The sequence below is a fragment of the Leuresthes tenuis genome, unplaced genomic scaffold (genome assembly GCF_036924035.1).
Source record: "Leuresthes tenuis unplaced genomic scaffold, fLeuTen1.0.hap1 SCAF_5, whole genome shotgun sequence".
NCBI lineage: Eukaryota > Metazoa > Chordata > Actinopteri > Atheriniformes > Atherinopsidae > Leuresthes > Leuresthes tenuis.
This window is the reverse complement of record NW_027325359.1, coordinates 8,404,522-8,417,053: the sequence shown is the minus strand read 5'-3', so window position 1 is coordinate 8,417,053 and position 12,532 is coordinate 8,404,522. Positions and strand designations below refer to the sequence as shown.

Sequence of the window (12,532 nt, the reverse complement as noted above, 5' to 3'; positions counted from 1 at the left end):
ATTATGTTACATTTTGTGAAGTTCAAGGTGTTGAGAGATGCTATCAAACTTTTCCAGTCTGATGAACTTCAGCACCTCTTTTTTTCTGATGTCCTCCTTCGTGCTATTAAAACGAAACCCAGTCAAACCTGATTATCATTCCGTGTAATGAAAACACCTGACTCTCATTTCTCTAATGTGAGTCTAATTTCAAATGATCTAGTAGGCAGCCCTGCAGGTTCACATATTTAACAGTCAAATGTATAGTATTGGACAATGTCCCTGAATTAAAAAAAATAAATAAACACAACCTAAGTAAGTAGGCTTTTTAGTTTAATTTGCTGACATTTTCAAAGATATAGATATATCTTTGAAAATGTCAGCAAATTATATATACATATTATATATATATTATATTACATATTGGCGAATGTTTTTTCCGACGACGAGTGTTCTTGAATGCGCCTCATTTCCTTATGTGTTGTTCGCACGTTAAGACTGTGTTTTGTTTTGTTTCTTTTAAGCAACCAGTTAGCACAGGTGACAAAACTATGGAGCTTGGCTCTATAATCACGATCAAAGACGCTCCAAGCGTATTTTAAGCAGCAGAACGCTTTACGTAAGGCATTGTTTTAGCTTAGGTTGGAGTATTTAATTCCCCCGGTGAGACGTTGCATTCTGGGCAATAACGCTTCGTCAAGCTAGCACTCACAATGTAACCACGGCAACGAAGCCGCAGGGAGTGGGGGGCGTCTTCTACAGCATTTAAATGAAAAAAAACGTTTCACACTAGTAGTTTTTTAAAATGGATGACTATCAAGCAATGGTAAATACACGAAGTCATTCGTCAGAATCTTCAACTGAGTAAGTTGTTTTCCGATGTTTTGGTTTGCATTCAGTCCCGATACACGTTGGTTTGTTTACCGGAAAGAGTATTACTGAGACGATGTATTCTCTCCCTCCGTTTTTATTGCTGTCATTCAGGGGTATGGATGCATTTACTGACCGTGGTTCACATGTGAGTCCCTCACAAGAAAGGTATACTAGAAAGGAGTTTTTGATGTTACCTCCAGAGGAGAAGCTGAATCACTTTGACAAACGGGCTCAGGCCACTGAAGACAACCAAGAAGTGAGTATATGATGTAGTCTGCCAGATGTTCGTTTCATAACTCGATGTAAACCCCTAGACTGCGAGTAATGGTTATTCCTGACTGTATTTGCAGGTTGAGTTTGGAGGTCAGTTGAGTCTTAATCTGGTTTTGAAAATGCTTAATGAAAGAAACCATCTTATTCATGTTCCTATACTGAATAAGTATATCATAACCAGTTGAGAAAAACTTAAATACTTAAATACTACCAAACTTCAGACCACATCCTTTCGACAGAGTTTTCTTTATTTGTATTGTGATTTTTGTAGCATATGATTGCATGATGGATGTAAGATCAGGATCCCTGGCCAGGCTTGGCACACAATGACATGAAAACTCAATTTGGATTCAGATTATGCAAATATGTAGCAAGTTAGCGACACCATTTTGTCATTACAGATAACATATTGCCAAATCAGGCTTTAGTTGGTCTTATGAAACCTCAAATTTATGCTCCAAAAATCTGATCATAAAAGGGATGGTTACTCTTCAGTCCAGTCTTTATGTTTGTATTTGTTCGGGCAGTTTTGTCTATAGAATGCCAACATAAACGATATTATTAAGAGAAAGACGTAAATTAAAACAACACTCCTAAACCCAGACCTAAACCCAGAGTTATTAAATGTACAGCTTTAGAGTCATATAAATCCTGCACGATTCTGAAAAGCTTGAGCCAAAGTAATGCAAGAAATTCTCTAGATGATAAGAAAAGTTTGTATGAGTTGTTTAAAATAACTTCTTACTTTATAGGGTATGTACTGTTGATGTGACTTTTGATGCAGGGTACATCAGGACTGGTGATACTGACAGAGTTCAACTGTGTATGTTTTAGTATGACGCTTGCATCCAGGATCTTGTGCGATGCGTGGCTCTGGCAAGGCTAATATATGGAGAGAGACATCTGAAACGAGCCCAAGCCCATGCCAGACTGGCTAAAGCATATTTTCAGTTCAAAGGTAATTTGAAAAACGAACAAAAGTAAGCTTTTTTTTTTTCCGAATGTAACTCTGTCTATCTCTGCAGTGGCCTTATCTTGCATGTGAAATCAACAACATTTTTACTGACAACACCTCACATAAAACACCATGTCATCATGTATCTAACAAAGCAAAAAAGAAAAGAAAATAGGCAGTGTGTGAGAAACCAGGTACACACCGTGATCTGTAGCTCCACCTTTAACAGCAGCAACTTGAGGCACTGTGATTGCTTTCAGTATGAAGTTTGAGTGTCTCACATCATGGAGGAATTTTGGCCCAATGAGGATCACGTTGTTTGATTTCTCCAGTGCTTTTAATTCTTGCCCTGTTATGTAAGACACTGCAAAAAATAAAAGCGGACGCCTCCACAACTGCTGGGCTTATTGACTGCCTCACAAACAGTTTGTGAGACTGACGGGTTTTGTGTGTGTGTGAGAAGGTGGTCAGCAACACAGGAGCTCCCTAGGGGACTGTACTCTCACTTTCTCCTCACTCTGTACACCTCACACTACCAGTTCAACTCAGGGTTTTGTCAGTGATGGACAAGAAGCTAAGAAAAGGGATTGGTCGACCATTTTGTGGCATGGGAACAATCACTTCATCTTGACCATGAACAAAGCAAAAGAGATGACCGTGGAGGACCAGAAATAAGCCAAATACTGTTTCCATCCAATGAGAAGAGGTAGAAGTGAGGAACATTGAGGCTGTCTTCTAAAAAGGACAGAACAGATTGTTTTTCTTAAGGAGGCTTAGGTCCTTCAATGTCTGGACCAAGGTGTTGCATATCTTTTATAGGTCTGTGGTGGAGTATGAATTCTGCTTTGCAAGCTGCTGGGGCAGCAGCATCAAAGAAAGAAGCTTAAACTGATAAAGAAGCTCTGAAGCCTCTGGAGTTAATTGTGTAAAGAAGAATGCTACTAAACTTAAATAAATGGACATTACTGCATACCCATGACATGACCCATTCACGAAGAGGCCTGTTCATCTTCATCATCTTCACTGTAACAGAACAATACAGGTCATTCCTACCAGCAGCAGTAACTGTACACAATGACAGCTTGTGATGATTAAATTAAAAGAAAAAAAAAGTAATTGCAATGTTATAATTTCCCTTTAGGATAAATAAAGTTTTTTTTTTTATTTAACTTTGATTTCATTCAGGTTGAGGTCTGAACTTGCCACCTTGATTCTTTTCTCAGTCATTCTTTTATAGATTTATCAGTAACCTTTGGATCACTGTCCTTTTGAAAGACCCAATCTGAGCCAAGCTTAATCTTTAAGACATATTTTGGTAGATTGAGGAGTTCCTGGTCTACTTAGTAACTGAGAAACAAGCCCACAGCATCACCATCCCACCACCATGCTGAACAGTTGCTGATGACGTGCTGATATGTTGTTTTTGATTTTCTTTATAACACGTAGTTTGTTCAGATGCAACTTTTTCAAACCTAAACTGTGCTACCATGTTCTTTTTAGAGAGAAGAGCGTTTCTCTTTGCAGCCCTTGCTGTTTGGTCTTTTTGTAATTACAGTGTCATGGTCTGTAACATTTAGACGTGCTACCTGAGGCCTGTGGAGTCTGAGATGTATCTCTCTGGTTTTCTGAGCATTGCACAGTCTGACCTTGGAAGTGAAACATCTGGCCTATTCACTCCTTGGAAGATTAACAGCTGTCTTGAACATTTTCCACTTGTGAATAATCTTTTCACTGCAGAGTGATGGACTCATTATTAATTGTTAATACACACCCGAAGGCTCCAGAACAACAAGCTGCAGCATCTTTTTCTGTTAAGGAGGTGCACACACCACACGGTACCTGCCTGCTACCCTCTTAATTCACAAAGAAGCAGTAAGGGTGGACTGTTTTTCACACACTGCTTCTGCGTTTTGGTTTAGTTTTTCTAAAATAAATAATAACATGGTGTAATAGATATATGTTGATCTTAGGAAGTGTTGAACTAGTTTTAAGATGTTTTTATTATCATGTCATCATGGGTGACCCCTTAGAATTAGTGGACCTTTTTTTCTCATGACTGTACCTGCCTGCCGGCACATTTTCATACTGTTATTTAGATTTTTCTTCTAATAAAGAAAAAAAAAGCTATTGAAAGGAATGTGCTTTGGATGTGACATTAAGAGGATGTTCACATTAAGAGACGGTGAGTATATTATGAAGTCGGCTTTATTTTCTCTTCTGCCAGGGTGGGGACTGCAGGCTCAGGAGCACTTGGCTGTAGCCAAAGAGCTATTACCTTTCTGCTCATCCTCCAACTCATCCTGCAGAGGCAGAAAGCTTGAGGTTCTCACGTGTCTCCTGAGTATACACCTCACATGCGGTGGGGCTTCATTACTTACAGACAAATATCCTTTCCATGATAGTTCTGACAGTAATCTAAGGGACTGAGCATATAGTAGACGTCATCTCAACTGAAAATAAAAAAAAAATGCAAATTTTCTTAACTTCTCAACTTTGGAGGAGGCAGATTCCTCTTTTTTGGAGGCTGGGAAAATCCTCGAGGAGCTTCATCAACACAACGCTATCAACCACGAAGAGAAGATAAAGACTCAGCTGGAAATCACTTGTGGTCTACACAGGTAGAGTCTCATGTTGGTGTTTCTTAGCAGCAGATGGCTAAAGTTCTGTGTTTTGAAATGAAAAGTGGTTTATGTAGACTATATTGAAGGTTCTAATTAAAAATTCGCAGTCAACAGGAAGCAATTTGAGTTTCGACTGGGTGGTCTTGTCGGTTAATATGCTTTCTTTCCAATGTCCTGCTGTTTGGAAGTTTGAAACCATTCCAAATGTAAGAGATAAAAGTCATATCTTTCAAACAGGAATTCAGATTGAGCAATTGTAAATTTAATTCATTGTGAAAATTATCATTAATTTCTCCAAAAATGAAGTCCCTATGCAATACATCATAACTTCATGAATGATTTCTGGCCACAAGATGGCAATAGATCACTGCAAGTTTGTACAAGACCTCCCATTCTGGAGAGGGCGTTTTGCTGAGTGAATTATGCCATGAAGGGATATTTGTTTAATTTTCTCTTACAAACACCATCTTATCACATCATGAATTTCCCAACTATGATTTTCCAGTACACTCAGCAGGAAGCATGTGCGCCTTGTGCTTCCAGATGTTTTGTGTGGGGCCGCTGCATGATGTTTAGGTCCATGGAAAAGCAGACTCGGATAGGAAAGAAGCACTTCTACACTTTTAGAGCAATGCTTTCTTTGGTCCATGATTTTTCTGCATTTCTTTTCCTTTTGTTTGTGTTTGTCTGTAAACCTTGTGGCTCCTTTGGGTATTTTAAGCCCTTTGCTATTCTGTTAAATGTCAGATGCTTTACTTTAGCTGCCTTCTGTTTTATTTTATTGATTTGCTTCTACCATCTTACAAAGTACATTCATGAGCTCAGGTAGTGACGGCAAAGGTCTCAAGGGTAGTGCTACATGCTCAGGAAAGATTAAAGACTTAAAGGATCACGGTGGAGACACCAAGCCCGTACATCAAGTGCCCCACAAACTGATAGTCTGTTATTGGAACTTTGTGCCCAGCGACATAGGAAATGGCAGCCACTTGTCATAGTTTAAATCACTTGGGTTGAATTTAGAAGCACAACTGGGAAGCAATATCTTTCTTGGCTTTGGATCGTCCCGATAATGTCACAGTGCTTATAATCTGATCCTCTTCATCTTGGTCTTTGAATATTAAAAGCTGATGTGGTTTAGAATTTATGCATCTGGACTTTGCAAATGGTTCATGTCCTCACTTAAAAGAGAGAGCACCGAAGGGGGTGACCTGTACTCGTAGAAATCTGTAAACGATGCCATCTTATCTGTTTCGGAGTCGGTGTTTGTTGACATTATGTGTGTAATTGAAAAAATGTGCAGACTCTGGCTGGTGTGTGTAAGCTTGCTAAACCTCTTTTGTTAGGTGATGACTAAGAATTTGGCATGCCTCTAAAGCTCCGTCAGTCAACATTGTTGTGATGAAGGGGAATGTTCCCACCAAAGCCTGGAACAATAAAGTAAGCTCAGCTCGAGCTACAGATCCTGGCCCAAACATTCTGCAGAGTTTTAGATTCACTCTCAAGGTGTGTGGTTGGGATCAGTTGGATGTGATATTCCTGTGTGGAAAGCTGAGGTTTCATCATTACCTTTCAGTTTGCTGTGTCTGTTATTATACTCTGCAGCCAGAGCTGCTGCGATGACTTTATTTTTTTTGCTTCTTTATGACTGCTCTCATAACTCAGCTGATTCAGTTGACAGATTTAATTCAATTAAGTATTTTAAGACAGTATTTCATAAATGATCTCATGATGAATAATGCATTCAGAGAAATGTTTTCCACCCATTAAATTGTTTATTATTATTATTGGAAATACACTATTTTCACTAGATTTCTGCAAATGTCTTCCAGAAGTTTTTATAGTTGTCACTATAAACTGCTCTATCTTTTATTTGCGCAGAGGCATGGGATAGTACGGTCAACTGTGATCGAACTGATCTGTAGTAGATTAATGTGAAAAAAAAACTTTTTAAGTGAAAGTGTGCCATTAGACATTAGAACTCAGAGTTCTACTAAAGTCTTTTTAGTATATGATACTTCACTCTGTTTACAGTCACGATTCCAAAGCTTAAGAAATTCACTAAGATATGGCAGAACGATGTCGGAAAAAATGAGAATGCAATATTAGATTTTGTTAGACATTTGAGCATATAGTGTTGACCATTGGCACCTTTTGCGCCACCGCCTAGTACTATGAAAATTAAAATGATGTGAACAATGCAAGAGAGGATCAATAGAAGATGGCAGAACATTTCTGAGAAGCTGTTCCCTTGGGTTGCATCACTGGAAATATGTGGATAGACCCTAAAATCTCATTGAACTAGAAGCCTTTTGCAGTAAGTATAGATTAAAACACCAAACAAGAACTGAAACACGTGGTTAAAAAAGTGTTTACAAGCCGTGATGCTTGCCAAGAGGGGTGGTACAAGTGTCTCTCCCATTACACAGTGTAGGAACTCAACTGCTTATTATTTTTTTTTGTTTCATTTGCTTATAGTTTTGCATAACTGATACTTTACCGGTAAGAATGATACCTATAAGCAAGTGGTAAAGATACAAGGCAGAGCTTCTGCACACACACGCAGAAACATGCAGACGGGAAACTTGTGTGCCCTTTCTTTCTGTCACTACAGCCTCACGACATGCTGTGAAGACGGACAGCTTATACCACCCACGTCCTTGAGATTCCGTCTCAGTGGAAAACAAAGTAGAGCAGCGTTTAGTCACAGAGTGGATTCTTGCAGAAATACTGTGTGTTCTCACATTAACAGAAATGGTATTGTCTGGATAATGCAGTTAAAATGGCTACCTATATGTGATGGTGAGTTCAGAGAACAATTGACCTTGATAAATCCAGCAGTTCTTTTGTCACAGATGGTCATGGTGATGAAGTACTGGTAAAGGCACACAATAGTCCTTATCAGCCAGCATACCATATGTTAAAAGCACCACAGGTTTACATGAGCGAGCCGTTGTTGTTTTTTTTGTCTTTCTGTTTTCATTTAGGCACGGCCTATCTGCATGATTTTCCACATGAAAGTCGAGCAAACTTAAGTCAACCACGTCCTGGAAATATTTATAAAAGACCGCTGTGTGGCTTTGTTGGCAATATATTCACAAATCCTTAATTATACTAATTCCCGGTCTTGGGGACTTGTAGTATATTTGAAGAGGATGTGGCATTTTGCTGCTCTGCCAGGAAGTGCACAAGGATGCTGAGTGAATTAGAGGATAGAGAGGCATTGTCTCCGTCTGCACATGCAGGCAGAGGGGCAGGCCTCGAGCAGTGTTGTAGCTGTACTCTGGCCATCGCTGCTGCCCTAAAAGGATCTGAAATGCCTGGCCCATGAAGATTTATGGGTGGGGAACTTCTTCTGTCCATCAAGGCTTGTTTTTATAATCTTAGATTCATGGGAAAGGTTGAGCAAATTAAATTTTGGAGTGTTTTTGTGACCTGTGCTGCTGGTTTTCAAGCACTGAGCATATCCAAATTCATGTGCTTCAGAAATGTTAACATGGTACGGCAGTGTCAAGCTTAGGCTGTTGGTTCCCATGCATACTGCGCCTTATAAAACACATTTGATACACTGGTAAATTGAAAAGACACCATTGATAGAAACTGTATATTAGTGGCATCCTACAAGTTTATTTCAGTATGAATTTAGCATTTTCATTCAGATATCCAGGTAAAAATACTGTACGGTGTGGATGTGGGGAAAGAGACTTCTTGTTATGATTTGTGGCAGTACTGAAGCCAGAGATTGCATAGCAAAGAGCTTTTTACCCTCTGAGAAGGGCCACCCCCTTTTACTGGAGAGCTGAATTAAATTTAGAGTCCATTACATGATTTAAAGCTGTTAGAGTGTCCCTGTGTTGCATAGCATCCCATCCTCCTCACTCTCCACTCACACTCTTGTTTTCTGTAGTAGTCAAAGCAACTCCACACAGTATAAGAGTTAACTTTGAAAAGTGAAAAGAAGGTGTGAAGCTTAGGGAAAACAATTAACTGACAGGTATTAAGTACAGTGGGCAGCTCTGCTGAGGTAGTTTCCACTGAAGTGCCAAGAACATCCCCTAATTTAGACATCCTTGAACAAGAATTTAAACACACACAGCCTTTAAGAGCAATGTAACCTCCTGCCTCTAAAGAAGTGATTGGCAAGTTGCAAGTGGATGCAATTAAAGCAATGAAAAGGGCTTCTTTTCCTATTATAGTCTGCGCTTCGACAGGTTTCAACTTCAGCCAAAACTTTCTCCTCACGTTACTTTGGTAACGTGAAACAGACTCATAGTAATAAAGTAACTGCCATCTGGTTGTATACTGCACACGAAATAAATAACGACAAAATGTACAACTATACAGACTCAGGACTAGGTACATGCTTTGCAGATGTTGCGCAATGCATATTTGCCTCAGGGCACAAACAATTAGAAATAAAGATAAAGATCCTGAATAGAAAATGGAAGAAACATGGAGTGTTACCTTTTAATTGTGGTTAAAAAGACAACTTCTTGTGTTGTGGACTAAATAAAGCAACACTGTAAATTTTAGTATAAACATTCCCAATATTGTAGGCACGTTAACGGTGGACTCGAGGACAATGAGAGGCTGACAGAAGTTGTTATCTTTGACTGATTTAGTTTGCCGCTTTCCCTGTTTTAATGTTCATAGGCTCTATAAGAGACAGAACCGACTAGAGGAGGCGTATAGCCAGTGTGAGAAGTCTCTGCAACTGCTACAGGATTGTAATAAGCCAGAGAAAACTTGCTCCGTCTATAGAGACATGGCTGACATTGAACAGGACAGAGGTCATCTGGACCGAGCCATAGAGCACCTCTCCAAGGCAAGAAGGAAAAATTCTGAACAACACACGAGGGCTTCTTTAAGACAGTGCCAAGCTGTATTAGGTAATATCCCTTCATCTCTAATTTGGTGGGTATGTGATCTGTCTTATTTCACGTGGTTGGTTTCTGCTAGGCTCATGCCATTGCTGTGAGTCACACTGCAGAGGGGCTTGAAGGGGCCCAGATCTCCCACAGCCTGGCCCTTATTCTGTCTGCTGCAGCAGAGCCTCGTCACAATGGTGAGTCTATTCACAGACAAAGGCTTGGCCTTGAACATCTCCATATGTCAAATTCTTTAAGGTGAAGTTATGGAAATAAGCTTCATAAAAGCCTTTTTGATGTCACCAATTTCAAGGCAAACGTAAGCTCACTGAAAGCCATGTAATGTGGAACTGAGACAACGTCGTGTGTAGAAAAATGTGTCTATTGTTAGGTTGTTATTGTATACGTTAGGGAACAGTATAAGTTTTCAGAGTCGGTGATTCTGTCAAACTGTTGCCATGATCTAAGTCAATGTGCATCATTTTTGTCTTTTTCCCCATGCTGCTGTAGGCACTGCGGGTCACTACTTTGAGCAAAGTCTAAGTGCTTACAGGAAGTCTGTGGGTCCACAGGATCCGGCCTTCCTGGCTGCCCAAGATGACTTCTGCCGCTTTCTCCTCATTAATGGACAGCAAGAGGTCCCACTCGCACACAAAACTATCATTTCTTCTGATGCAGGATAATCATATGGCATGATGTTAAAATATTATTTGCATGCTTCAAATGTATCATACCAGAAATGTGTGGAGATCCAGGTAGCCTCTCTTGATTCCAAAAGATGTGCATTCGGTGATCTGAGCTCTGAGGTAGCAGACACTCTTCAGCTAATAGGAAGTGTGGAGATGACCAAGGGCCGAATGGACCAGGCCCACAGGACCATGACAGAGGTAATAATCGTTTGTCACAGAACAAGCACAGCGTACATCATTTCTGTCTTGTTCACAACCTTCATGTGAGTAATGCTGGAATCATCGTCCCTGCTAAACCGTTTTATTTGGTTTTAACAAAAGACCAAGAGTCAGCAGGTTTGCACACAGACAACAGTGAAAGTATGAGAGCACTGTCCAAAATATACACAAAGAGTCACTATCATTTTAAGATGAGCTATTTCCACCTTCTCTCCAGAGCCCCGTGTTATCAGAGTCGAATGCTAATCTTGGAAGGGGGTTAGTGTGCAGAGCCACCCTCCCTGGTGTAAAATATCACACAGACTGACTTTGTGTTTCTTCAGTCTGGATGGAACCTAACAGATGGGCAACACGACTTTGGAAAGAAAAGGGCAGTTTGCTAACTGCTGTCAATTAAAGGGACACTGACCTCAATTAGTGTGGCATGCCATTATGTCAGCTGAATCAGAAGTGATACTTCGATACTGTCAGTATTTGTACATTAAACAAACCTGCCTCTTTGTTCATTCAGCCCCACTCCTATTACCATTACTTTATTTTACTCTCACCACTTATGTTATGAGCACTTCTGTTTTTCCACAAACTCTGACTACGAATTTGCGACATGAGGTCAATTCTGCCATCAACTGAACTTCGTAAAATAGGCATTTAATCTAGCTGGGACATGCCTGTAAGGGAAGCAGCCTGGTTGCTATGTTTCTTTGTTGTTGCTAAGGGGGTCCAAGTATGACAGGGTACATCAGGGATCTCTATCTCTGCACCACGTCCGACTCGTAACCTTTCTGAAGTGCCCTGACCCAGAGCTGACATGCCGGGAGGGTTCTTTTTTACAGCTGTCATCATGACACCACTCGCACTTAGATTAAGAAACGTTTGCTTTTCATAGGAAAGCTGGTTGATACAGTGGATGCAGTACTAACAACAATGAACAATGGTACACACACAGGCACACATTTGACTTTTTCCCTCCTTCCTAGTATTGCTGGAAAAAAAAAAGCCCTTCCATTACATCAACCTTAGCAACAGTGAAAACATCCAAGATGCCAGATGGATCCTTTCCAGATTACCAGTGTTTTGCCTTTTCCAGTGAGGAGGGAAGCTTTTCACTCCTCCTTCTCTGCTTCAGAGTTTCATGTTTTCTCATTTCTGATGATTACAGAAAAGGGAGGCTGGTTTTTATTAAATCTGTTGTGTCACTGTGTGTAATCACGTACAGATGTTTGAACGTTTCAGTACTTTGAATTCAGTAATAGTTTATTACTTCATGGAGTAAAGCGATGGTTGCTCTTCTCACTTTACTTTGTGAATAACTTAAGATTTCTGGGGTGTAGGTTAACAGTTCTCATCATGAATCTGACAGATCCTCCTTGTGACTCGACACGCCGAGTTGTCAGCACAGGTGTTATATAAAACTTGGACAGCTACAGTGGGTTATTTTGGTATGTTTAGTGCATCTACGTGTTGCTAGGATGTGTTTCTTCCCCTCTGAGTACGAGTTGCACCTCTCGTATTCAACTGACCCCTCTTTCTGCTGTCATCTTTTTTTTTTGTTTACATTTTAGTGCCTGAAGATCCAGAGTTTGTTATATGGTCCTCAGCACAAGAAAACAAAAGTAGTACAGAAAGCTGTGAACATGTTGGCAAGGTAAATCGTTTAACTCTCATGGTAATAAATTGCCAATTAAGAGCATTTTTTAGGTGGTATGATTTCAAAAAACTAAATCATGAGCTGTGTAAAAAATACACGACGTGTTTTAGTGATGAATAGTTTATGGTTTGTTTTTCAGGGCACCGGAGGTGGTTGAGAGACAGCAGAGCCAAGGCAGAAGGAAAAAAGAACCTGACACATTTCCAGTTGCACCTACCAGTGGTGTTGATGAAAACTCCACGTCTGACTCTTAAATTCCCAATGTCATCTCTATTTATTTTTAAAAAAAATTGGCTTTGAGCCAAAAGATATGATTGTGCAGGTGAAACCCTTTTGTTCTGCTTATTATGCGAATAAGTTGACTTAGAACAAAATACACAGACAAAACATTCTCAGGATATGTTTTAATA

At 39.9% G+C, this 12,532-nt stretch overlaps 1 protein-coding gene across 1 annotated transcript; it reads left to right on the top strand.

Moving 5' to 3' along the window:
* The first annotated feature begins 490 nt into the window (after nt 1-490).
* Nucleotides 491-12,518, top strand: ttc23 (tetratricopeptide repeat domain 23). Its single transcript, XM_072385782.1, has 11 exons — nt 491-843; nt 964-1,108; nt 1,960-2,083; nt 4,305-4,464; nt 4,573-4,698; nt 9,352-9,523; nt 9,658-9,763; nt 10,077-10,204; nt 10,304-10,453; nt 12,037-12,119; nt 12,262-12,518. Exons 1-11 carry the CDS (start codon nt 785-787, stop codon nt 12,374-12,376), a joined length of 1,368 nt encoding a protein of 455 aa, XP_072241883.1. The 5' UTR covers nt 491-784; the 3' UTR covers nt 12,377-12,518.
* Nucleotides 12,519-12,532: the final 14 nt, after the last annotated feature.

What these genes read in the sequence shown, in the direction of transcription:
- ttc23 (XM_072385782.1), top strand. Translation starts at nt 785, where the DNA reads ATGGATGACTATCAAGCAATGGTAAATACACGAAGTCATTCGTCAGAA. An exon ending in AGCAGAGCCTCGTCACAATG is followed by an intron (nt 9,764 to 10,076) that starts GTGAGTCTATTC and finishes ATGCTGCTGTAG; the next exon opens with GCACTGCGGGTCACTACTTT. An exon ending in CCCACAGGACCATGACAGAG is followed by an intron (nt 10,454 to 12,036) that starts GTAATAATCGTT and finishes TTTACATTTTAG; the next exon opens with TGCCTGAAGATCCAGAGTTT.